Source organism: Hippoglossus hippoglossus, chromosome 23 (assembly GCF_009819705.1).
Source record: "Hippoglossus hippoglossus isolate fHipHip1 chromosome 23, fHipHip1.pri, whole genome shotgun sequence".
NCBI lineage: Eukaryota > Metazoa > Chordata > Actinopteri > Pleuronectiformes > Pleuronectidae > Hippoglossus > Hippoglossus hippoglossus.
Window position 1 is genome coordinate 5,643,082 of NC_047173.1, and position 26,752 is coordinate 5,669,833.

General features: G+C 41.7%; 2 protein-coding genes across 8 annotated transcripts in view; one reads left to right on the forward strand and one right to left on the reverse strand.

Moving 5' to 3' along the window:
• Positions 1 to 9,729, reverse strand: part of zdhhc17 (zinc finger DHHC-type palmitoyltransferase 17) — a 30,779-nt gene extending 21,050 nt beyond the window's left edge. Inside the window, exons 1-2 of the mRNA XM_034579083.1 lie at positions 9,524 to 9,729; positions 51 to 154 (exon numbers count right to left, since the gene is read on the reverse strand). Coding sequence (XP_034434974.1) covers positions 51 to 154; positions 9,524 to 9,586 — 167 coding nt within the window. The 5' untranslated portion in view covers positions 9,587 to 9,729. The remainder of the gene's footprint in view (positions 1 to 50; positions 155 to 9,523) is intronic.
• Positions 9,730 to 12,086: 2,357 nt separating this feature from the next.
• osbpl8 (oxysterol binding protein-like 8) overlaps positions 12,087 to 26,752 on the forward strand; it is an 81,871-nt gene continuing 67,205 nt past the window's right edge. For 5 of the 7 annotated variants that reach the window (XM_034578262.1, XM_034578265.1, XM_034578264.1 and 2 more), the window contains exon 1: positions 12,087 to 12,410. The gene's annotated coding sequence lies outside the window, so the exon portion shown is untranslated. Of the gene's footprint in view, positions 12,411 to 23,775; positions 23,915 to 26,752 lie in introns of those variants that run through there. The other 2 variants (XM_034578263.1, XM_034578267.1) reach the window with 2 other exon arrangements.

A 26,752-nucleotide genomic window follows, 5' to 3' on the forward strand; every position in this document is an offset into this window, starting at 1 on the left:
ACAGAACAGTATGAATTCTGACAACACACATGTACATATTATCCACTCACTGTGTGGCTTTGACAATGTCCCAGGTGCTGTAGTCGTCCACATGGTTTTTACGGCTGACAGTCTCGCTGTAGCCGTGGTTGTAATGACTCTGGGGTTTGATTTCCTGAAAAGACAGAGAGAGGAAGGATTCAGAAAAGGCCTGCAATATTTTTTCATAATCGATTATTTTAGTCCCTTTTCAAGCAAATTTGACAAAAAATCTCCACTACAAGTTTATCAGAAGTGAGCGTTTCCTGCTTTTCCTTGCAACACATGACAGCAAATAGAATATCCTGAGGTTTTAGACTGTTAGTCACACAAAGTAACCTAATTCGAGACATCCCCATGACCTGAGTGATTGTGAATGACATTTTTAACAAAACAATTACTCAATTACATGAGGCAATAAATTGGCACAGTGTTTCCCACAGAATTAGAATATATATGTAGCTGTAACTGCTCTGTAGAACTCTATAGATTTTTTGACGGTTCACTGAGCCACCGATCTGTCAGGATTTTTCCCGATGCCCACGACTATGAGAGGCTGGTCTGTTAATGTTTTACTGAGAGAAAGAGCAATAGCACATGTGCAGAGCTCTAGAATGAATCAACAACACAAAACACAACAATAGGGATCTTTTGTGTTATTATAGCGAACTTTCAGACATGGACTGAACTCAGGAGATCATCCAGAACGCAATTGTCCGAGTGAGAGCCTCCAGAGTTTCTGTGAACCTTCTCCGCCTGGCCCCCTCGCATAAAGCCTGCACAAAACTCAGGAGAAGCCGATGTGAGAACACATCAGGACATCCCCCGGTTGTGTTGATGACGTTTCTAACACACGACAGGCGGAAAAATAAGAAAAATAAACATTAAAAACATCTCAAGATGAAAAAGCAGTGCCATCCATTTGGAGGACACCAAAAAAGATGCCAAGAGAGTTTGTGGCGATAAGAGCCGATGCCGGTGTCAATGTGCTGTAAACAAAAACACGTGATCTCTGCAGCGGAATTAATACCTTACATCCTGCCTCTGCCTGGTGCACCACCCCTCACCCAAATCCACCAGATATGTTGCTGTTGGGAAGTGCGTCTGAGCAGAGAATCTCCTGCTGCGTTGTTCATGTTTAAAAAGAAGCCTCTAGAGATAGTCCAGACCTAATCCTCCAGGGTTCCTGGCTATGACTATATCTGATTAATCTAGGGACAAATATAGAAATTAATAAACAAGGGTGCTCCAATGCTTATGAGGATATCAAGATTTCGGTTGGCAACATTTATTAAAAATAAATATATTTAAAAAAGAACACGAGGGACAGGCTTCTAAGGGCAACATGGCAGAAACACGTTTTTAGCCTCTGAACAGGAGAGAGGCTCGGGTGATGCAGACACACAGCGCCTTGCTGCAGGACAATTACATGTTCATATTAATAGCTGATAAGGCAACAGGAAAGACATAAAGATAGGCTTGTCGAATCCTGCTGCTCCTGCTGAAGATCTAATCTGTCACACAGATGTGGCAACTGTGCTACTCACATTCAATTAGCCTCCATAGTAACACCACAGAAACCACAACTAGCCTCCATTACTCAGAAACTAGCGCTGCATCTGGTAAACAGAGCCCTCACACTGGCTTCTGAAATCTGATTTTGTGAAAGGGAGCTGACGCGACTGTGGCTCAGGAGGTAGGGCGGGTCGTCCACTATCCTTGGGCAAGATGCCGAACCCTAAACTTCCCCTGAGGGCTGTGTGTGAGTGACGTGTGATAGAGAAAGTGCTGCACGTAGATGCACAGTATGAATGTGCACGTGAATAGCAAAGCTGTACTGTAAAGAGCTTTGAATGGTCATCAAGATGAGATAAGCTCGATACAAATACAGTCCATTTACAATTAAACATGTAACCTGTACTTTATTTCTACAAACTAAAACCCCCCAGAAATTGAAATAACAATTTCTGTAGAGTTCGTGTCAAAACTGGGATCTCGGCGACCATCAACCTCGACTCAAGCCCAATGTTTGTGTTTATTTTCAGGCAGGCCCTTTGAGCCTTTTTGGCTGTGCTGCTACTTTCATTTATGCGACGATGAGGAATACAGAGGCAGCCTCTGGGGTGGGGGGGCAGAGGACATGGCAGGCTTGTGCAGAGTTGCCGGGCAGCCTGAAGTGAGAGCTCAGGGCCACAGAGATTTCAAGCTGTACCATCCTGCATCCGAGTTTAGCTTGGGCCTCCCTACAGCGCCCGGGGGATGTGCTGAGCCAGCATCTCTGACATCATGGGGAATGGTGGTGGGGAAACAAGATGGAGAAGGTGCATTGGGAAAATCTAACACAAACAAGCTGTGTTTTAATCTCCCACTCTGGCTGAGAAATGTATAGATAATGTCCATCAACCCAATAACAATTAACATTGTGATTATTCTCTGAAAATCTAACTATGAGATACATTGTAGTAAAAAACAAAAACAGCAAGCCTTCTTACATTGCCATTGTGGCATGTTAAAGTAGGAAAGGCAAACATGCAAATATAGGAATGAATGATGGTTGAATTCCATTTCCTGGTTCCTCCACTGTCACACTAGCTGCTTTCAGACATGCACTGGACTCCGCAGATCCTCCTTGTGCAGACACTGACATGCAGAGTATTTCAACCAAAGATTCCTTCGGTTTCGTGCAGAGCTGATGTAAATTAGCTCCAGTTGTAGGCTAAAAGTGTAAATTTTGTGCGAATAAAAGTTTTGATTATGTTCAGTGTAAAAATGGCTTTTCAGAATGCGGTTTACATGGCAGTGTCTTATTCATTTAATTTCCGCAAGAAATTACGTTAATTATGGAAGCCATGTACTAAAACTGAAATCAGGTTTCTGTGTGGCCACCACAAGCATGACCAACATTTAATGTCACGAACAGCAGTGGAGGGGATTGTATTTTTGAGAGTACAGTAGACTGAGGAGGAGGAGGATGGAGGAGGAGAGTGCGGCTAAGATGAAGGTGACCAGCTTGTATTTCTATTCCTGTATTTTAAACGTGTCAAAGCTGGTAGGAGGCGTTTGTACTTTGCACTGCCAAGATTTGGTCATTTTACAAATCCATACGACTTGTTTCAACGGCCCAGTGTGCTATTCAGACGAGTTTAACTGCCAGAGAAAAGGTGGGCGGGTGAGAGTCACTCGGTTACGATCGTGACTGAGCCGAGCGTTATTCCTTCCTACAGGCCGGCAAATAGAAAAAGTGGAACTCCAGGACTCTTCCTCCACTAGGACTTTAAACTGAGGGAACGTGATCCCGCCGTTCAGCAGGGAAAGTGATTTCCTGTCAGTCGAGGGACAGGGGTAAGAGGACTCTAAACCCTCAGACACCAGATGTTAAGTAACTTTCTCCATCTTAGCCCTCCGTGGAGATAACCTCTGACCCCCCCTGCCAATCGCACTGGCCTGTTCCCTCTCTTCATTCCCTCCTGCCATCTTAAAAAATGGGAATGATGGCATTTGTAACTGCAGTGATAATTGCAGTTTGTGCACTTTCTCACCTCTTAATTATGACTGGAAACCCATACAACTGTAGAGAGGGCAGTAACGATACTATCAATTAAACATATTAGGCATTTTGTGCTACCCATTGATTTTAGATTGGATCCTCTGTTCAGAGAGGCAACCGGCCTGGCTTTTGTCGATGGAGCTGGTCAGTGGGACATATGGCGACTTCTCCTTGGGGAGTGGGAGGTCATGTGCCTTGAGCTAAAAATGGTGGACAGCAGGACCTCTGAAAATGCATTTTTAACTGCACCATTTACTACAGCAGAATTATTCGGAGCAACAGGACAATAAGCATTACCAATTATTAGTTTGAGACTAGGGATGTCACGATATGAAATTTTGGTGCCACGACTATTGTCAGAGGAAATCACTGTTTCATGGTTTTAACTATTATCGATACTATAGAAGGAAAGAGACAGGACAACCAATATATAACTAATAATATAGGTAATGGACTAAAAAATGTATTATCATCATCAACTATATCCAGTTTTTTGTTAATAGTGTAACGGCTATTTAAAAGTAATTTATGTAAGCTCTTTTATTTAGTTGCCTTATTGTGGAAGGTTGGTCAGTGACTTTGTGTGAATTAAACTCTCGGCTACATTTATAATGGTTAATAGGAAGAGAGTGAGCTGGGGGGGGGGGGGGGGGGTGTCAGCCGCTCTTTCGGTGCTGGTCAGAAAACAAAAAGTAAACAGGGATTTCTCCTTTTATTGTGAACTGCTCCGACAGCGTTTTTTGTCCAGCGTTGATGGAAATAAGGATGTTTAGTTGGTTCCCTCTTCTCAACTGACATTTCAGTGGCTCGCACACACAACTCGCAAAAATTACGTGACTGGCGAGAGGCAGGACACCATAGTTAAATATCGTGTTTTTTACAATTCTTACGGTGACATTATGAAACAGCGGTTATGGTAAATTCGGTTAATCCCGACATCCCTAGTTGAGACCCACATTTATGTAGATTTCCGTCTGGAGAATTCACAGCAAACACTAACTATAACCGTTTCCTAAGTGCAACAGCAATGTAAACTGCATTGCTACTGTGTTCCTCCTCATGCTGGCTGTGCCCAAAGCTCACAATCAGATTCAGGCAGAAATTAGATCCATTCCGAGGGACTAATTCAATATTCGAAGCACAGTTTACATCCACAGACCTGGAGGAAGCAGGGGGGGAGCACTTTGTTTGTAAAAGACATAATGAGAATGCTCCACGCAAACAGAACGTGCGTTTTCCACTTTGCACCACAACCAAGAATGAAATCAAGTGCCTGACCATGTCCCAGACCTATTTGTTCCTTTTGTGCAAGAAAACTGATTTGCAATTTCAAATAAGATTGGAAGCCAAGGACGTTATATCTTAGGTTCCTCAAAATGAGGAAAAGTTTGTATTCAACATTTTTTAACTCATTCCAATAAAAAAAGAAGTGCATGGCCTCTGAAATTCAAGTTCAGATGCTCTAATTCAGGTGCTTTGTGCATTCAGCTTCACTCTGCTCTCACTTCAGTTTCCGACATGACACAGATAACAGGCAGCATCATGTTGAAAGGAGGAGCAACTTAAAGCCAAGCCTGTGCGGGCACAAACAGAAAATAAACTACATTTATGAAGAAGATATGCCCATCAGACAAATCCCTCAACATGACAGGTATATGTGCATCCAAAAGGTCATATTGTCAAAGCTTCTACACAATGATTTAAAGACGCTGGAGGATGTGGCACCTCTCAATGAATGGAAGACAGTTTGGAGAAAAGGAAATAAGCTTTGGAGAAAGCACGAGCACAGGTGGAGTTCTTGTGTTTATTTCCTTTAAGTGCCAAAAATAAAAAATGTCTGTTTCTCTCATGCAATTGTGTATTTATTGCAGTAATTACTGAGGCGACTGGACAACAGGGGTCAAATAGATAATAAAACTCAAATTCATAATAATAAAACTAATATTCAACATGCTGTACCATCAGAGGTATTTTTTTTTTTACCTTTTTTGAAAAATAAATCACCATTACTCTGCTGCTGGTGCTTGTATGTGTATTAAACTTCAGATGACAGGTTCTCTTACTGTATTTTTCCAGGCACTGGCTCAGCCTCCAATACTGAATCCTGACTGACAAGACTTAAGTCGGTTTGATGTCTCTCAAACGTCACCATCAGGTCAAACCATAGACTGTATATAAAGATGGACATCATGTCGACACCTGATATAAGCACTGCTATCTTGCGCATTTGGAGGCAGGGTATGCGCAGTAGTGATTGGGGGATGGCGCAGTCCTGTCGATACACATGCTCGATCAACCATAAGTCAGTCTCAGGGGTCAATCATGAAGTTTCACCCCATTTCATACCAAGGCATAACTCATCAAAACCAAACTTACTGGACAAGTGTGCACTTGGACATACATCAGTGTGATAAGAACTACAACCTGCAGGATTTAGGACCTATACTGCAGCCCAACACTTGGTGGCGATCGAGACCCTTTGGCTTCACCTTTGGGGAGCTGTTGTGTCATCTTTATATAGTCTAAGGTTCAAACAATAACATCCAGTTGAACAAAACTAAGGAAGGAATTGTCAATAACTGACTATCAAGGCAGCAAAGAACAGCTTGAAATCATCTTTCCTATCTTATAAAAGGCAGAGTTTCCCCAAGTCAGCAAAGACTTCCTCTCCTGTGCCACAGAGAGGAAGCATGTTATCTATCACACAAGAGGACACGATAGGAGAAAACCAATATTCTTACATGTATTTCCTCAAATTACAGTGTGTAATAGAATCATTTAAGGGTTTGCATTTTTTTTTTCATATACGAAGTTGTTATCTAGCAGTACTTTCATGACTTCCATGTGTGTATTTGTAGTTTTCAGAATACCTTGAAATAAGTACACAACGGTTTCAAACAGAATCTGTGCATATGACAGCGGTCAGCACTGTCACATTCCATTACCATACAGTAAAATTACTGAATATTTTAATACCAAATTACTACATGTATGTTTCAGCTCTCAATGAGATATGTGTGTTTATAATCATTTAAATCATCATTAAACAAAGCCAAGAAAACTCCAACATGCATTACACCACATCTGAGAGATGACATAGGATGACCGACTCAGATCAACTGTCAAGATTGGTGTGAATGCAACTCAACCGTTTCAGACTGAAAGTGATAGTCCAGGTTTCACTGCAGCATCTAAGTGAGATAATTGTCTCAAAATCTCCAAAAAGAATGAGGCTTAATCTCTGCTCATAATCAAGAGCCTTGGTGAATAATGAGCAGGAGGATTACATTCCAAATTACTGTCTTCCTTTGTCTGCTCTTCTTTTCTTTTGTGAAAATCAAAACCAAACTGACAAGGACAGGATTAGCATATGGTGCCTGTTTACACAAATGCAGCTGTTATGGTTAATTTGACCACATTTTCCCCCATTATAGGATTATTTATGAACACGGAGCAAGTACTGAAATGGAAGCAAATATATTAGTGGCAATATGACAGATCATGATGAGGCAACAACCGCAGTTTCATCTTGGCACAATGTGTGAACAGGACACTTTAAATGTTTGAATTAAACATTTTGTGGTGTGGAACTTGTTAGTTAGTTATTGTCCCGAATTGGGGAAATTCTGTTTATCAACAGTGCACATTCACATTCACCCCTACAAACAATGTCCTATGAAACAGACAACAGAGCAACGCCGAGCAAACAGTACACTTATACAATAATAATAGCAACAGTAACCATCAAGAACATCTCATCAACATGAAACATTGACAGACAGTAAAGTGCTGGGTTAGTGGCAAGATGGCAAGAATACCTCTTTTACACCAAAGTTTGTGTTTTTATGTGGATAAACTTGAGAAAAAGAGGGTAATGACTCCTTTTCCATTGCAAGTAGGAGTTTGTCTTTATGTTTTCATCCCTGGTGAGTCATGTTCGACATCACCAACGTGCCGAAAGCTGAGAAGCTCACCTCGGTGATTTGCCAGTTACAATTTGCATGATATGGAGAGAAAAGCATCAGCAACATGACTACCAAAATTAAGATGAAATTAGCATGTTCATACAGGTGTCATGTTTCCATCACTGGCGATCAGAGTTTAAGCAGATAAAAACCTGTGTATACTGCAGAGTCATTTGACCCCACAGTGAATGTCGATTGTATCCATTCCCATTGCAGACGCAAGCCACGTTAGCAGGTGTTACTGGGTTTTTTGACCAGTGGAAAAGAGGCTATATTTCGTGACACTATGGCTACAGGTACTAGGCTTTCGCCAAAGTGGGCCCTGTTGCACCTTGTTGACGTGCACCTGAGTCCTGATGGCAAAAGTGTGAGTGAGTTAGTGACTGATACTATTGAGGTTGCGATACGAGTAAAGGCTGATTGATGCTTCTGTATCGAAGCTACGCTGTAAATCCACACGTAGCCTACGTAAGGGGCTGAGAATTCATAGTAGTCCTTAGGGGTGTGTGAGTAGCTCTGCACTTCCACCACAGAAACGCTAGTGGCATCGTGACATTTTTGGGGAGGTGCACATCAGGGTGCAGTGTAGGGCTCTGCGTAGGGTGCACAACTCCACGTAGGCTACAGCGTAGCTTCGACGCAGAAGAATGAATTGGGCTTAATAGTCTTGGACCTATCATGTTAAGCAGCATGGGTCTTGTCTCGTCTTGTAACAGCCAAAAGCCCAGATGATAAACAACTATATGAACGTTCAGGGTACATGTACGCATCTGCCTGCATCTTGGGGACTGATAGAAAGGAATCATCTGAACTGCACCCCTTCACGGCCATTATTGACAATTACAGGCCGACGCTGAAGGTAAATTAGCTGATTTGACCATCTGGCTACAAACCAACCATCAAGACAGGACTGGTGGTAAAACAGCAAGTCAGCTGTCAATAGAACAAACCGTATTAAACTCAGCTCTTGATGTTTAAATCACACGGCAGGCAATGATAATAACAACCAGGATATTAAGTTAAGGCCTACAAATTTTGATGCAAGATACTACAGTATAAAGGGAATATATGAAAATAATACAAATTGATGACTTGGCCTGAAATAGAGAGGAGCACTCCTGTCAGGTTAGCTTATGTCTGAAGCTACCTTTGTTGAAATGAACCTTATTTAGCTGCAATTCTAATTACTTCCTAACCTATTATGAGGCTAACATGGCAGATGTTAGCCTTTGTGGCTACTTAAGCATATATACCTGTTAAAGCGTGGGGTTCACGGTACGTTTAAAGCGACCATTACCAAATAGATGAGCGATGTAGAAACAACAGATGCTACATGACAAATTGACAGATAACGTTGCTAGCAATCCCAGCCGAGTGGACCTGCAGGGGGAGGGGGGGTGGGGGGGGGATTCATGATAAGAAACCAATGGGGTTGACATGACAGTGAAAATAAGACTTTAACCAACATCCCTGTCTGCTAGCATGATCTAAACGGAACAGACCGCACCACCGCGGCAGCTTAATGTACGCTTACATATTTGACACCAGTGGACATCAGCGCAGCTAAGCCTGCCTGCACTGGCAGTTGAGCTATAAAGCTAACATCGGATGACTGCAAGGATTAAGCGTTAACGGTGCCCTCTCCCCGCTACACACGCACTGCCATGTCGTACACGGTGTCACCACGGCGGCGAAGACCACCGAGTTTAGCGGGGACATTAACGCGAACACATCTGCCTGGCGTCTGCTTGCTATGCAGCAGCAGGAGGAGGGGGGCTAGCGTTAGCACCTTTAGCATCGTTAGCTAGCTGCCTGCTTGCCTGCCTGCCTGCCTGCCTGCCACCCCCCCACCGGTGGTTCTTCTGCAGGGGGCATCGCAGTTTACCGAGAAAAACACAACGCACGACAAAAACCCGCCACACACGGACCGGGCGAGACGCGTTTGGTGTGTGTCCGTGTGTGCGCGTGGCGGCGAGGAGTCAACACAGCGTACCTCGGGATGGAGAATGGGGACGCAGCCAGCTTCTTTCTCATATTCCTCCATAGCGTCGGCCATCTTGGTGGTGATGTCCGCTGAGCATTGTGGGAAACAGGAGGCTGTGTAGTAGAAACAAAACAAGAGGAGGAGGAGGAGGAGGAGGAGAGAGGAGAGAGGAGCTGTCAAAATGTGAGAGATGAAGGGCAGGTCTCATCACACAGAAGGTCACATAATCACATCACGTTACCAGGAGATCTAATGTACATTAAAGGATAAACTACTAGTGCACTTCCGGTTCTAAACCTGACTGTTTATTATGGGCTGTTTGCTCTGGAGCGACTTCAGAATTACTCCTTGTCATTAGTGGGTCTTCCTCAAACAGTTCTACAACAAACTGCCACTTTTCATTGTTTGTGTGCTTGAGCTTTTTTATAAAAAAGTCTATGGTGCGGAAGTGAAGTTAGAAAACGTTGTGCTCATCCTACCTGGTTTATCTGCAGTGAAGATTTGATTGTATTTTTCATCAAATGAAACTCAGTATGCTTTATTACTGTTCATGTGTGTGGTTTATATATAAGTTTGAATGATTTACTTTATGCTGTTTATATTTTTCATACATTGCATGTTGGCTATTTCAGAGGTGTGTTAGGCAACCAACAAACCCAAGTGCTACAGAACACTGATCACCTGTCCACATTTTATTGATATTGAACATTTGAACATTTTTGAACTATTATTTGTTTATTACAAAATACAGAGTTGATGATGGGTTTTCTCATATATCAGAAAACAAAATGACAGCTGCTGTGTGTCACTGCTCCTTCACCACAAGTCTGTGTCCGAAAGGTGGGACTTCATTGTGGTTAGCTGTCACTATAGCACCATCCATTCATAATACAACTTAGAATCATCAGCATCAATTACCAACGGGGCAACACTTGATTGATAGATAGATAGATAGATAGATAGATAGATAGATAGATAGATAGATAGATAGATAGATAGATAGATAGATAGATACATGGATACATGGATAAATATATACATGGATGGATGGATAAATAGATACATGGATAGAAAGGTGCACATTGAAGTCATTCCTTGTTTACTGTAAGCTCTAAAGCTTTGAGCAAAGCCACACATCATTTAATATATCTTCTTCAAGCACATTATGGCCTTCAATACAGCTTAGGAAAAAAAAAATCTTGACAAATTTTCATATTGTTATTAAGTGACTAGTTTATTTAAAAAAGACAACTGAAAGTGGGACATTACATCTTGTGAGACAGACCCTCCACCAGTCAGGGCTAAGTCTGGGATGCACTAAAATCAAACACACAGCTTGGCTTTTCAGTGTCCAGTACTATATGGCCACAAGGAAACCTAAAGTCACACAGAGGACTTTGACTTTTTAACATTTCACAACATCCAATAGAAAGCAACAACAACATAGGAGTTCCTCAATCGTGCCTTTAAATGTTCTCCACGTCCCATCACATACATCTCTCAGCCACTAGATGTCAGGCTTTACCCAGACATGCGTGCACAGTAATCCTGTACACAGTTTATAAACCTATGATGATGTGATTAGCTGCACATAGAGTCCAACGTACTACATTAAAAACCATGACTTTAGAAGCATGCTAGAGATGGTATCTTGTACCCGAATATAAAACATAATTTTTACAAATAGACATAAATATCTTTACCACACCACAGTTCAATTAATATTCAAATTAAACGAGACATCAATTTGTTTATCAGGAAAGGATCATAACAACAGCCATGTAAGGTGCCATACACCGCCAGAATAATGATAATATATAACTTTATACAACTAAATGTTGTCCATCATAGATATAGAGCGCTCAGATGGACTGTGTCAGAAGTGAAAGTGGCCTGACAGGGTCGCTGTTGAGCTGTTCTGTCCATTCAGGGAACTCAAACGATGACCGAGTAGAAACAAGGAAGGAAGTCTCATGTTTTGTGTCAAGGTACACTGTCATCAATCATGAGCAGGATATCGAGTGTTCGATCTTCAGAATAAAGTCAAGACAGAGCATTGGTGCCAAAATACCAACTTGGCATAAAAAGAAAACTATCACGATTAGTTAATAGAACTTTGTAGTATGAGCAATAATATAATGAAAATATAATAATAATACAATCTCGATTCATATAACACATACGGCAGCATTTATGACTTATATATGATGCAAGCACAAAAGTAATTAAATTCATATATTCATATTCAATTTATGTATATATATATATATATATATATATATTATCTTGTATTGTTTAAATACATATAAAAATGATATGTAAATACAATACTTATATATGCTAACATTGTAAAAAGTCAGTACGAATATATATTCAGGAAGTAAGATGATAGAAAATAGGGGTAACACAATACATTTTATTATACTGAGTATGTATTTAAGGACAATTATTATAAACCCTTATAAAAGACGAGTCTCTTCAAAACTGTCTCAATTCAATTAAATAAAATTGGCTTTTAGTTTGAAATTTGTAACCGGAAATACGGTGCATTATTATTGACTTGAGCTTCGTCCCCTCAGAGCTGTGACAGAACCGTGTAGGCGGGCCAGTGGAGAACAGGTTGAACATCAGTGGGTCGGTGACGCTCGCAATCGAACCAGCAACCCTGAATTCTAATGTTGTGCTTTTAAACATCAATACCTGGACCTGGATGACGTGGCTGGGCGGAGGGGGACGCGCACTGAAGCAATGGCTGCCTGCGAATAAACATCACAACCCCGCCTGCTAACACTTAGCACACACAGGAGGACCGGACGAATACCCACAGCCTGTGTTCCCCTGTCTTGAGCCCGTCACGCGACCCGCCGGCACGCAGACCCCCCCAAAGAAAGGAAAGGTGAGTCTCACGCGCCCGAAACGAGAATACGACAAAACGAACGCACCCCTGCACCAGCTGATGATGTTGATACAACGCAGCTAGCTTAGTTGCTAACGTGTGTGTGTTTGTGACGAGTTGACAGCCGTGACTCTGCAGTCGAGCGCCGCGTACTATTATGTAATAACGCGGGGTTAGCGATAGCTGAGTGCAGCAGCTTCTCCATCTCTACATACTTCCTGTACAAGCTGTCCCGACTCACCCTCCACTGGGAACATGGGGTTTGAAATAGCCTAGTTGCAGCTGGGCGATCTGAACGGGAAGAGCTCAAGTGGTGAGTGGGTAGATTCCCATTTCCTGCAACCACAGTGTGTCTGGGGTGGTTTATGGAAGAATCTGTTGCATTCGTGTCCAATTCGTGGCTTTGAGGTTTCAAAATCTGCCTGTGATCCTGCCCCAGTTTTTCCATGTGTGCACCCCTCAGCCCCTCAATGGTGCTCTGTTACCACTTTCACCCGACAAGGAGCCAGGAGCAGAAACAGGAGACTGTCCGGCATCAAGACCTGTTCCTAATTGTGTCAGACCAAGTGAAGCATCCGGTCGCTCCTGGCCTGTTACGGGATATCTGGTAGCAGTCTGTGATGTTATCCTCCTGCGATTTTTATGCAGCTTTCTCCCTCCGGTTTTTCTGCTCTGTGTAAGTGTTTGTTCTAACCATTTTGGGGTGTATTGTTGGAAATGTATTCTGCGTTTGAAGGCATTGGATATCAGCCCCCCTACATCCACCCACAATAAGTGTATGAAGCATTAAATCAGGATGGAAGCGGCAACAGAGGTCTGGGTTTCGGGCATAATATTTCAAATCAAAAAAATCAATAGCTGTCAAATTTGTTGTTGACCTCAGGTGATTTGAGTTCATGATGGAAACATCTGGTAGGGCCAAAATTGAAATGTTCATATCAGTCAATATCGATAATCCTGATGTTAAATGCAGCATTATTGGTTGTACTGGTTGTGGTTTTAAACTCTTCTTTATGAGCAGAGAATGAGAAACACTTGATATTCGACAAAACATTTTACAAACCTGAAGTAGAAGGATACTGTCTTCACTGTGCTTACACAATTCATACGCATCATACAGTTATGTTTTGGATTTTTCTTATATTGTTAACGCTAAAAATTGTATTGCAATAATTATGTATATTGTTTTATGGCCCAGTCCTGGTTGTGCTCCTTGGCCGACTTGGCTTCTGCCAGTCACACACTTTATTTTCATGTTTTCCATCCTCTGCGTATTTGCATATAAATAAAGGGCAATCCCAGACTTTCCATGACAGACTTTTGTTGACTCTCGCAATCTAGGCTCAAGGGAGCGAACCAGCTCATTTGTCAGTCAAATGGAGTTTCCTTTCAGCCCTTCTCCGACCACATCATGTTACCTGCACACTTCCCTTGATGACACAATTAGCTTTATATTTGAATTCACAGTCTATTCAGGAGCATCAGGGTTCTAATGATGCTGATATACAAAGGAAAAGAGAAAGAGATCACCTCTGTGAAGCTTGTTTGCACAGAGATGGAAGGAACAGCTAGAAAATGAAACTGAAATGTTATTGCAAATAAATCAGTTATTTTCTCTAGTAATCAATTAGTGCTTTTACTAATATTGTCAGAAATCTGTTAAATATGCACAGAGTGGCTCTACAAAGATATTAGTGTGGCAATAGACAAGTGTCTTTGATGTTGATTTCACAACGTAATGGCTAATGAATAAAGAAGCCATCTGCATTTAGATTGGTTCCCATAAGCCTTGCTTTCTCTGTGCTCCTGGCATGAAAAGGAAGTGCATCTGCCACTCCACAACGAGAAAAGAAAGAGGATAGAGCTTTTGTTTTCCTCAGTAGCCATCAGACGCTTTCCCCAGGTAGTGGTAACTGTAGCCGGTAAAAGGAGAAGAGCCCCGTTGTTGGGAGGAGATAAAGAAGGCGACGTCAGGGAGTGATATAAAGGAAGAATAACACTGAACCTCAGATGCCATTATTTTTGCTGGATCAATGAATAACCAAACCTGTCCACTCATTAATGCAACTGGAGTTTTACTCTGCCTTTAATCTCTATGCATGTGAATATGCAGATTCTAGGCGAGGGACAAGATTGTGGGTGCAGCAGCCTTCTGGTTTCCTTTTCTAGTTTGACCAATCACGCTTTAGCAGGCTTTGGTTGCCTGCAGTTAAACAGTCGATATGGAGAGTAAAAGAGGTGGAACACATTGACCGAAATGCATCAGCTGTTGTCTTCGAAATGTATCTGCATTCATAAGCAGATTGCTGTTAATAGAGATTAGTCCAAATGTTTCTCTTTGTGTATAAATCTGGTCGTAGATGTCTCTCAACTCCAGCTCCATTCTCGTGTATCACGTTGCTAAGTGGGACTGTGTAGCCGATGGGCTCCGAGATTGCTCTGCCTTTATCAGCACAGGGAAAAGGGCTTTGAGTTCCAATTTAGGTTTGCATGGTTATTTCTCGTGTTGGACATTAGCCAGACAGTGTAGCAACGTTGCAGTAGCACTTGGACACTAGCTGGAAGGTTGGAAAAGTAATCAGTTTATAACAGAGAACCGCACAAAATAATTTAAGATTAGAGGCTGTAAAAGCTTGAAAAAATGACTGAAAAAAATGAATGGTTTGTCCAAAACCGATTACTCTTCTGATCACCTGATTGATTCAATAATTTGTATAATTTGCAGTCTAAATACAATAGTTTTATAAAGGGCGGCTGTGGCTGAGGGGTAGTGTGGTTGTCCTCCAACCAGAAGGTCGGCATCTTGAATCCCAGCCCATGCCGAAGTGTCCTTGGGCAAGTCGCTTTGGATAAAAGCGTCAGCTAAATTATATGTAATGTAATGTAACGTATACACTGCATTGTGATGCCATGTCACGTGGTCTCTGCTCTTCTTAAATAGGTTTTATTATTTATTTTAGGTCAGATTCTGATGCATAGCTCAAATGGCTCATTACAGAAGCACTTTCACTGCTTTTAAACATGAATGTTGAGTACCCGTTTGACATTTAATTATTGCAAATGTTTTGTTTGCAGAAGAAAATTGGTATACCTATCACCTATTGGCATTTATCGAGACCCGTGACCATGGAAAATGGGGCGTTTATGGAAGATTTACCTTGAGATGCACAGTTGTATTAATGAAGCTGATTAATTATGCAAAGTGCCAAGCTAGCTCCCACTAACTCGTGGGAGAGAGAGGCTGTTTATTTCTACATCAGCCATTGAACAAGGTCGTGTCTGCAGAGCAGGAGAAATATTTCTCTCCTACTCTGCATTAGGTCAATTAGGTGTGTATTAAAAACGAGACTGGAATGTGGTATCCATGTTTTCATTATCCCTGGCTTCATTATGCTACATCAGATTCCTTTCATGATATGAAGATTGTGCTCAGCTTCCCACAGAAACTGTTTACATGCAAAGCAGGCTGCTATTGATGAGCTGAAACTGAAACATTCTTGGTCAATATTTGTTTGAATCATTCCAGCTGATTCAGAAAATTGAAATGTTCCATTGTTGCAGATATTAAGGAACCTTCCTCGTGGAGTCTTGCATTTACAGTAAAAAATGAATTACTCGGTTAGACAAAGATTGGTTTCTTCTTCAACTGGGAGCAAATGACTGACCCGCAGCAACTTGTCTGTTTTCCACAATTGCAAAATGACATACACTGGAAAGTGCACTTGGATTGAATCTGTTCAGTCAGGAATATTGCGTCACAGCCAAGTTTTCAAGAGGCTATTGTCACGTTCTCAGCCTTTCACCACATTTTTATCAATACTATGATTATAATAATAATAACCGTAATAGATTTGGTTACAATAATAATGTTATTACATTTTCTTACCATTTGATACTAACCACCTCATACCTGGATTGGCAACACCGCACAATATCAGCTGTTTTGGAGATGCTCTAACCCAGTCCTCCAGGGTTCATAGTCCCTAATCTGTCATGTTTGTTTAGACATGGTTCTAAAACTATTGAAGGTTCATTAAACTTTTGATTCTCAACTAAATCCACATTTTCTTCCTTACACATCGGTGGTAGTTACATGTTTCTAGCCTTATTTCTGATTGTACAGCAGCTGAAAAAAACCTACCCCCCCCCCCCCCCCCCAATAAAACTAAATCATCTCGATTTTTAACACACAAGCAAACAAGATGCGGGTAAAAACATAACCAGAAGTTATAATAATAGTAATTGCAATAAATACAATTATTGTAATAGTTATTACATATCCCACGCCTTTACAGGTAGCATTGTAATGAGATAAACATTGTCATTCACATCAGTTAGCAGAGGACTTAATCACAGTTCCAGTTCTTGAAGGGCTTCACAGCAGCCACATTATGAAACAATATAACAACCCCCACAAGTTGAGTTCCTGCACTGAACAAATGTTCACCCATCAAGTGAGTTATAAGTCCCTCTCGCTCTCCCTCCAGACTGAAACACTTATCTGGAGCCATAACAAACGCTGTGCTACTCATGGAGCTATTGAAATGCCAAGGCCAGTGCATCAGTGCAGGCTAATCTTCCCAGCCGGGACACTCAGGCCACTGGCTGTGGTTTGGCTGATTGGACGCATTTGCTCTCACAAATGCCAGATGCGCTCCAAGTGATAGAGTTGACTCTACTTTCTCGTGTCCAGGAGTGGCAAACAAATCGGGTTACATTTTGAAGCACTTTGCCGTGGTGTGTAGCTCATCGGCTTTTGTTGCCGCCTCTGAGAGGGTTAGCCAAGGCTTAGCAATAAAAGCAGCTGCTTTAATGCCAATGAAACCGTATTACTGTGCAGCTTTCGTTTAATAGTCTCGGCCTTCATTGTTCAGAGGAGCTCGACTGCTGCTGGCCGTGCTACATCAAACAAAACTGAACAAACATGCCTTTAATTTGCACCTGTCTCCCGCGATGACAGCGTTTGGTTAAGCGTGGTTCCTTGTGTCAGCCTTGCACCAGGCCCGCTGCTGAGCGGCATTTGCTCATTTGATGAAGGAGCGTGGGTGCACCAGGCCCTTTTATGAGTGTCTCAGCCCATTAACTTCAGTGTCCACGCTCGTCGGGCCCCGGGTGCATTTCCTCACAGGCGGGGGGAATCATATTACTGCCCACCTGAGCTGCTGCTTCCCCCTGCATCACTGAAAGATCCGCTGGTTTCAAAGCTACACAGGTGGGCTGCCTCCAATAACAAAACACTGCTGGATGCCCCCGAGTTGAGACACAAAATTAAATTTAACTTTTTGACCAGGCAACAGTGAAATGATTGCTGTCATAATCTCCACATCTGCCAGTGGCAAAATACAATTGGATTTGCTCTGTACTTGATTACACAATTTTGTCAAAGTTTAGCAGCAAAACCTTATGGAGAATCAAGACCCTGTGAACCACTTGATTTTGAATCATCGGGAACATTCTTACCAAAATCTAATACAAGACAGTCAGCTTATTAAAACAAAAATGATTTATGGTCAGTTAGGGCTGTGCAAACATATTGGTACAGATGATTATTGCAGTGCAATATGCCCTTTATTTTTGAATGTGTATGGCAAGTGAATTTCAGTTCAATTTGTTCAGTGTTTAGTGACACTTTGCAATGCAAATGTTTGTCCTAATAAATTAGAAAGGCAAGTACTATTTGCACAATTTGTTGGCGGAGTTATCAATATTATGTGATGCACATATACTATCAAGGTAGTACACAACAAGTAGTATTTTAGGTCCTTTCACACTTTCGTTAAAAAATATGTAGAGTATTGCTATATATCGCAAACTGTATTGTGTTGTATTATATTGCGATATATTGTATGGTGCATCATATTGCAATATAATACCACGTATAAATATTTGTATCTTTTGTGGTGAGGTCCTTGAGGTACACATCCCTGTTATCACTAAAGATTTGAGAGACATACTGTATCTGTATCCTAATTCCACTCTTTTAAATGTGATAGAATAATAATACTGATCCCTGCAAAAGTGTCTTTTCCTTTACACTTTGGTTTAATGATTATTAGACAGGAGTCTTCTTTGCCATCCATAATTGATTATGCATATCTGACTCTGTAGTAATCACTGTGTCTGAACTCAGGAGATGAGTAATAAACGTCAGACGCAAGTTAAGCCGGTCTCAGCACATGGTGTGGGACTGTAATTTATCTCAATACCTTGACCACACCTTGAACTGTATTGAAGACATTCCAGATGAGTCACAGGAAAAACACAATAGACAGGTGACTCAATTGGTTACCAGTGAATCATGTTTTTTTTTACATGAGACATTTTTTTTTTTAAGGTGTCTCATTTCTAGTGGCTGCAAATATGTTCCTGAAGGAAGGAAGACTATACAGATACAGTAAACAAAAAGTAAAACTATCTCACAGGGATGTTTGGTCAGAAATGCAGGACCAGCTATTTTAGATTGTGAAGAATGATTTTAAAGTTGCATTCAGTTAGTAGTTGTATTCCCATCTTCTTTATCCCAGTTTTTTAAAACAGGATTTAAATATTATGCATCTCAGGCAGCCCTTAGAACGTGGGCTACATCCATACAAATAGATTTTACTGTTAACACACAATCCCTCTCCCTCTCCAAGTGATTACGCTCCATGTCAGAAGTGATCTTTGTCCATACTAACACATCTGACTACACGTATCACAAGGCCGTTCAAATATAATCGTCATGTGCATGCCTGTGTAAACAGGAAGTAGATAGTCTACTCTGCAGTTGGTTGCTTAGTTCCAGAAAATGCTATGAACGAGGAACAGCAGTGGTGTAAAGAAAGAGCAGAGATCTATTTCCCTGGACAGATGACGAGGTGGAACTGTTAATGACAGCAAGTGTTAGCAACGCTTTGCTTGTTATCGCTGGTAGTGGTATTGTCACTTTAAAAAAAACTATCAGGAAGCAAAAGCAGTTGACTGCGACATTGCTTTTCCAGTGCCTCTTTTTTAAAGGCTCGAAAAGTGTTTAAAACTGAAATGTACAAATCAGGATGAAGCCTCAAGTTTTTTCGAAATGAAAAGTGTGAGAATTGTCCTCGGCTTTCAGAGGTTAAAAAGTCAGGACCATTTTCTATTTTTATCCTAATCCCCTATTGATGGTAAATTGAAGGAAGATGATGGTAGTGGTGCCTCCTCTTTGTGGGGACATTTCCTGCCTCCATGTTGAAGATAGTATATAACATATTGACATCACATGCTCAGATACGCGTCCTAATTCATTCGGTCAGACTCCTGAGTCCTGTGCCCAGCTGCACAATTCATAGCTTTTGATGAGCCTGTTTGGTATAGTGGGATGGTGATGCTGCTCAGAGTGTGTAGTGTCCAGGATGCAGTGTCATACCGTACCAGATCAATATTACTGTCTACAAAACTGTAGCAGCTTTCAGCTTTTGGCAGGTTTTCATTTCAGCTGCATCTCTGTGTACTGTCGGCTGAAGTTCCTTCAGGCTGAGCAGGTGCCTGAGGGAAAAGGGACATGATTTGAGCCAACCATGACAGACCAGCCAGGAAGAAAGAAGCTGACTGACTAGATTGCCTTTTAGCTCCAGGAACGTACAGTATGTCTTCTAGATCCCCTGTGACACGGGCAATGCTATTATGGCAAATAAAGATCATTTAAGAGAGAAGATCATAAAATACCTTACCTGGATCTCATGGCTGAACATGAATCAAGAAAACTTTCCTTTTGAGATGTCCTGTTTCTGTAAGTTTGACTTTCATCTCCCTTATCAAAATTGTTATCTCAAAATTCCTTCGGCCTCTGTTTTATCACTGTGTAGATAAGCTATCTGTGTGAGCAGGCTTGACTCCGGCTCTTTGGGCTGATAATTGCAGTTATTTGTGGAGTGACAGGCGTCTTTGTTCAATTTTAACTCTGAGGTATTGTGGGAGAATCAAGCCTTTGGCTGTGTCTGTCCCTCCAATTCACTGTAACCTCTAGCGGAACCTAGTAATTGGGTGCCACACTCGCTGCAAAATTGACTCCACGCAACACATTATTAACCGTTTTTCATTGTCATTAATCCTCTTTAAAGATGACCTTTCAATGCAGTGGTGTAATATCCTCACATAGCCTTGCATTCTTCACCTTTCACAAAAGCTAATTTGCACTTTGTCAGATCTCGAAAGTGGCGAGGGAGATAGTTTAGCTTGAATTTTTGATGCTGAACCACAGGAGGGACTGAAACTGTTATACACTGAAAAATGTAGGCAGGTGACTTCTTACAGTCTCTCGTTTTGTCCGACCAACAGCCCCAAAAGAATATTCACTTTACCCTTATATAAGAAATAAAACCAATATTAACTACTAATTTGAGCAGCTGGAACCAATTTGAGGAACATTTCTTACATAATGACTCGGAACAATGAATTGATTGTCAGTGTAAAAGTTGATTCATTTCCGATGCAGGCTGATGCTTCACTACTGGATTAAAGCCCCAAACAATAGAGTTTAATACGATGCACCTATCTGTGGAGAGATAATGAGGGAGAGTGAGATGGAATTGGTTTTCATGAGGAGATTATATCGAAATTGCTTTCCCATTGATCAATGAATGTCTGGAATATTAAAGACGCCATGTTATGTTTGAGGAATTTTAGTGAATAGATGGTTATTTGGGGTGAGGTTGTTAGGGAAACAACTCCAAAACCAGTAGAGACTTAAGGTCATGGAGGTGTTCAGGCTTAATAATTCATAGAAAAATCATGGTGGCAAAAAATGGTGAAGGGCTACATTTGCTATGAACACATGATTCACACAGAATGCTATGTGGTTCTTTGATAAAAATCATCCTTCAAATTCATTGTCATGTGCTGTGATTTGAGCTTCTTGCCTGCTGGCTTCACTGACGCCATGGTTTATTAAATGTCTTTTTCAAAACGCTCACGGTTATACATTGCTATGATATGGTGTGTGCTTATTGTGTGTGTATTTGTGTGTGTGTGTGTGTGTGTAGACACATATATTGTATTTGTCGGGCATTTGGATACAGTGCGTCCTGTAGAAGCCTGTCCCAGCATTTTCTTACACACCACCGTCAGCCCTCACCTGCCTGTTCTTCCCTCAGGAGCAAACTCGCAGCTGGGTGCTGGGTGCAACAGCATGTTCCCCCTGCAGCTGGACCAGTACACGCGCACTGATGCATGCACACACACGCACACAAAACTTAAATTGCAGAGACACGGTCAGTCAAGCGAACAGACTGCTTCAGGAAAAGATAGCTTACACTTTTGGTCCTAAAATCTCAAAACAAATGCAGTGTTACGAGTCCTCTCGTCTCACACACACTCACACAGAATTCTTTCAAAAGTAACATCTGTCTGCTCTTATTGCCACAAAAGAGTAATCTTCAAGTGCGATCTCTAAGAATTACAAACAACCCCTGGAACAGAGTCAGAACCGGATTACTCTCTGTGGCCCTGCTGTGCTGCACCACAATAAAGACGATTGGTGTAGAAACAGGACATAAGGAAAAAGATAGGGAGGAATCATTCGGATGTTATGAGACAAAAAAATCGTTTTGACAGTGAGCTCAGGATGTTGTTTGTGTGTGAGTGGTAAATAAAAAGATTGATTTGCTTTTTTTAAATGTGAGATGTAGCCCCGTCTCCTTAAAAATCCTTCATCCACTCTATGGACGACAAGGCGTAGAGATTATCCCACTGGGTATTACACTTGTGACAACACTGCTGCTATCAATGACACAGGACATTTTAAGGGAAATAGTGTCGACTTAGTATCTGCAGAGCACTGACTTTGATCTTTAACATTGGATTTCAATCTAGTGGTGCACTTGTAGGTGTGCGTGCAGAGTAGAGGTATTACCTCCAGATGCTGCCACCCTCAGTACACACAAGTTTGCAGATTGCCTCAGTAATGTTATCAGGTTGACAATTGGTATTCTGGCTAAATCTTTGCTTTCCCCTTTGACACCAAGTCGCTCAACTCTCCTCTTGTTATGTAATCTTCTCTCTGCTACTCTGTGATGTGACTCCGCAGCACTTAATAATTGTGTCTGCCTAAGTAATAATAATAATTTTACAAATTTTAGTTTTTTTTAATGAATGTGGTCACTATATCACCCGTGCATAAAATTGGGTTTATGTCACTAAAAAAAGAAAAGCCTCTTGGCATGTGACTGTATATAATCAGTGTGTACACCAACATTGCAGATCACTAGTAACACTGTCTCCCACACTAACTCCAGTCCAATCTGTTCGTTCAATTAATAAAATTTGAATAAATAGACGACCAGCGCTCTGTAATAGCAGTGCCTGGGACTCATTAATGTAAGTGGATGTGACGATCCTGTTAACAGGCCGTTCACATCAACAGGCGCATTCATTGAGCTTTGAATAAACAGGTGAACGGCTCTTTTTTCATGGTTCTGTGGACTGAGTCCAGCAGCCGGTCTTTTCACTTCAATTACTGCAGGTCACTTCTAAGGTTCCAGAAAGAAAGGTGCAACCAGCATTACCAAGCAAACGGGCCATTCTAAAAGAGGCTGGTTTAGAATGGGCACTTTACTATTTTTACAGAAGCTCAGACTCCAAATAATTTGTTTTCGAGTTATTAAGGAGAAGCAGTGAAAAACAGTGAAAATCAAAGCACCTCTTTCCCTATTAGGTTGCAACACAATCCACCAAGGGGAGTGTTTACTATTGTTTTTAAATGTCCAGGGAAAAAAACCCTCCATAAAAATTGGTTAGTAGGTTTACTATTTACTACTGTAATTCGTATTTTTAAATATTCAGGAAAAATACTCAAATGATTTCTCCATATGCACAAACAACAGTAAATACAGGCAGTGATACACTGGTTAACCATTAACATGTACTCACTAAGAGCTGCAGCGGTGAAAGCAACATTAATGTTAAATCACTTCTTTTGGATCTTTTCATGAAGTTAGTGAGTAACTGTAGCGTCTAGCCTGATAAGAGAGATAACTCTTCTCTTATAAGGACACCATGGCTGAAGCTCATAGCAGGTGACCATCACCACCGGCAGAGACTTTTTAAAAATTTATAATGAAACAAGTGATTTCACTGAGAGGAATCATATCAGTCCCTCAGTTACATCAGGTGTTTAAATCGTGTGTGTGCTTGTTAAAATAGTGTGGGTGTCTGTTTGTTTGGCACTGTTGGAGCCATAGACGCTAACACATTGGGGTCACATTAGTATTGGAGGAAAGGCTTATATGGAGAGCGTACTCATGTCGTTGCACACAGTGAGCCAGCTCTTACAGCCGCTCCGCCGCTCACATCGGCAGCCCTGCAGCGCCAGCTTACATTTACGAGGAGGAGGGAGAAAAATATGGTGATGTCATCTCTACGTCTCGCTCCCTCTCTCTCTCTCTCTCTCTCTCTCTCTCTGTCTCTCTTTCTCTATTTATCTCTCTTTTCCTCTCTCAGAGGCTGTGTTGTGAATGTAATGGTGCTTTCTGCTGCCCGAGCTACATGAGGTAGGTCCTTGATTCACCCTCTTCCCTGCGTGCCTGCTGCATCTGTCCGGTGCCCTCCGTGCCTCTGTGTTTTATGGGTTCCAGTGTAAATTCACTCGATCTGGACAGACGTAATGATCCTTTGTGTAATAATGTCACTTTTGTGGCTTCTTTTTTGGTGTGTTCGTGGTTTCTGTGCGTGTTGGAAAGCTCCGTTTGGGTAACAGATGCTAATATATTGGGGCCACATCACAAAACAGGCTGATAATGTGTCCGGATCCCCCCCCCACGGCTGTTCAGACAGTCTGTGTCGAAATCCCAGCCTGCATGAGAAGGTGATTCATTTTTGGTAAAGCTGCTGACAGCACCGCTCATGTTGACGTGATGTCTATGAGCCTGTGTTCCCCATGTGCCATTTTTCTTTAAAGGTCATTCTTGGGTCACAGGACTACCGCCTGCTGCCGTGACCTTTGAGCTCTTAACTTCCTTATGATATCTGCAAATTCTTTCAAATGTAAAGTGTGAACGATTGCACCTGTAGACTTGATCCGCTTTACATCTTTTTCTCCGTTTCGTGTTATGTAAGAGGTATCTCACACACAAACTGACATATTATTCATCTCGGGCTGTGTGCGTCATACACATTTCCAGTGTGCCGCTCTGTAGTGGAGCTGGAGCTTTGTTGTCTCTGTGATTTTCCTCTCTATTTCTGTGGCAGTAATGGTTTTGTGCAGTTCATTATGAGCCAACAGTTTCAGTGCAGGGCTTCTCCCGACAAGGGGGTTCAGTGATCTGAGGTCACCATAGTCTCCTTGACACCACTGAAGTTCTCACCCTCCTCCTCCTCATCAACATTCCCATCCACATGTCTGATAAATAGATTTCAGTGAGCGCCGAGTCACCTTGTCGAATTTGAAAGTGTTTTAATTTTGCTGGCAGTGCTTCACATGCCTTCTTCCAACATTAAAGAGGGATATTCTAAAAAGAGTCAATATCATGCTGGATATTTTTCTTTTAGCTATCAGAGATGGTATTAAAGCATGACAGGAGCCTTGATTAAATATGGGGAACCAATAAGACACTCATTATATAATCCTGAATCTGGATATGTGTATGATCTCTTGTTGAGAAGTACTCCGTTTGTTTGTGTGCAACATGTTGTGTTGTGGCAAGGTCATGGAAAGTGACTTCACTGGAGTTAATGTTGCACATGAGGTGATACTGAAAGAATGACATTGGATTGCTATGAGGCGGTAATCAAATTGTGGCATGATGTGTGGCAGCATGCCATTTATTTGTATAGTAATGTCTGTGTACCCTTGCAGGCTGAGTTTTACGCTACATCTACAATAGTTATTTCAGAAAAATATTTTGCTACATAGCGTCAGGGTCACCACTCTGGAGACTGTTGAAAGCACTACTGGCCCTGTTTTTGAAAAATCTGGGACTGTGTTTGTGTCAAGATCAACAGAAACGTTTAGAAATGATTTTGCAGACACTTGTGTTTGCCTCCTAATTGGTTCTAATGAGTCACGACTTGACTACTAGTGGTGAATGCAACATGAATATCGAATTAACCCTTAGTTAACCCTCACTGTAACAGTTCCACCTTGTTGTCTGTTCAAGCAAAGTAATAGCTGCTCTTACTTTTAGCCATTACTGTCCCTAGTATTTTGTGGACAGAGATTATTTCTGATAAATAATAATAATGGTGGACGTGGACGACTCTGCATCGATGCAGAGACAGAACAAAATCAATCATACGTTCATTGTTTTAGCGATGTCCTGCCGCTTCATAATTATAACCAGTGCTGCTTCAGGATCAGGACAGACGCTCATTAAAGGTCCGGTCGTCCTTTACTGAGTCTCCTGTCGGAGTCTGCTTCCTCCTCACTCCCCCTCTGACCTGTGCTCACTTTACACTTTAACAATAAACACCATCACTGATCACAAGTTATTAGGACACGTACAGGACTGATGCTTACTTTATGTGTTTGTTTGAGTCGCTCTAGAGTTTAAGAGACACATGTAACGTAATGTGATGCACAGAGTCAGGACATCAGTGTTAAAGTGACCGAAACGATCCGGAGTCATGATCCGACATCATCGATTAATAACTAAATACATGTGATTATCAGTTTGTGCGCACACACACACACACACACACACACACACACACACACACACACACACACACACACACACACACACACACACACACACACACACACACACACACACTCCTGCAGACAGGAGGTGATATGTTCTTAACAGCACCGTCTCCTTACACTGACCATTTATGCTATTTTCTGTATTTGAGCTGTATTACTACATGTACAGTATAATTTCTATACATTTATACTACTCTTGTCACGGGGTGAAAAGTGATTACTATTCTGGAAAACAGTGCGGGATCTCTTTGGTCTAGCCAGGCAATCCTCCTCCTCTACTTTCGTGGTTGATTAATATTCATCTCTGCCTGACCTACATGGATTAATTCTGTTTAAAGACGTCTTCCCCTGAGCACAGCACCAAACTGGGACAGGCAGAAGATTACAGTGGACCAGGCAACTTTTTATTCACCTGCCCCCTTCTCTTTCGCAATGCGAGCACTTATTAAAACACTGACCATCAACCGTTTATCCCCAAAGAGTGTGGATGTGTGTTTGATTTGGGTCTACAGCAAACTTTAACTGTAAAAACTGATGGTCAGTAGATTTCAGAGCTCCACATGTCCTTATTAATGTTCTTAAAGTGGCGAGGTGATGACAGCAATATAACTCTCTTAGGACTGCAAGCACTGAGCATGTTCAAAGAGTCGGCTCCTTATAACGAGCCTGTTGATCTGGAGAAGTACAC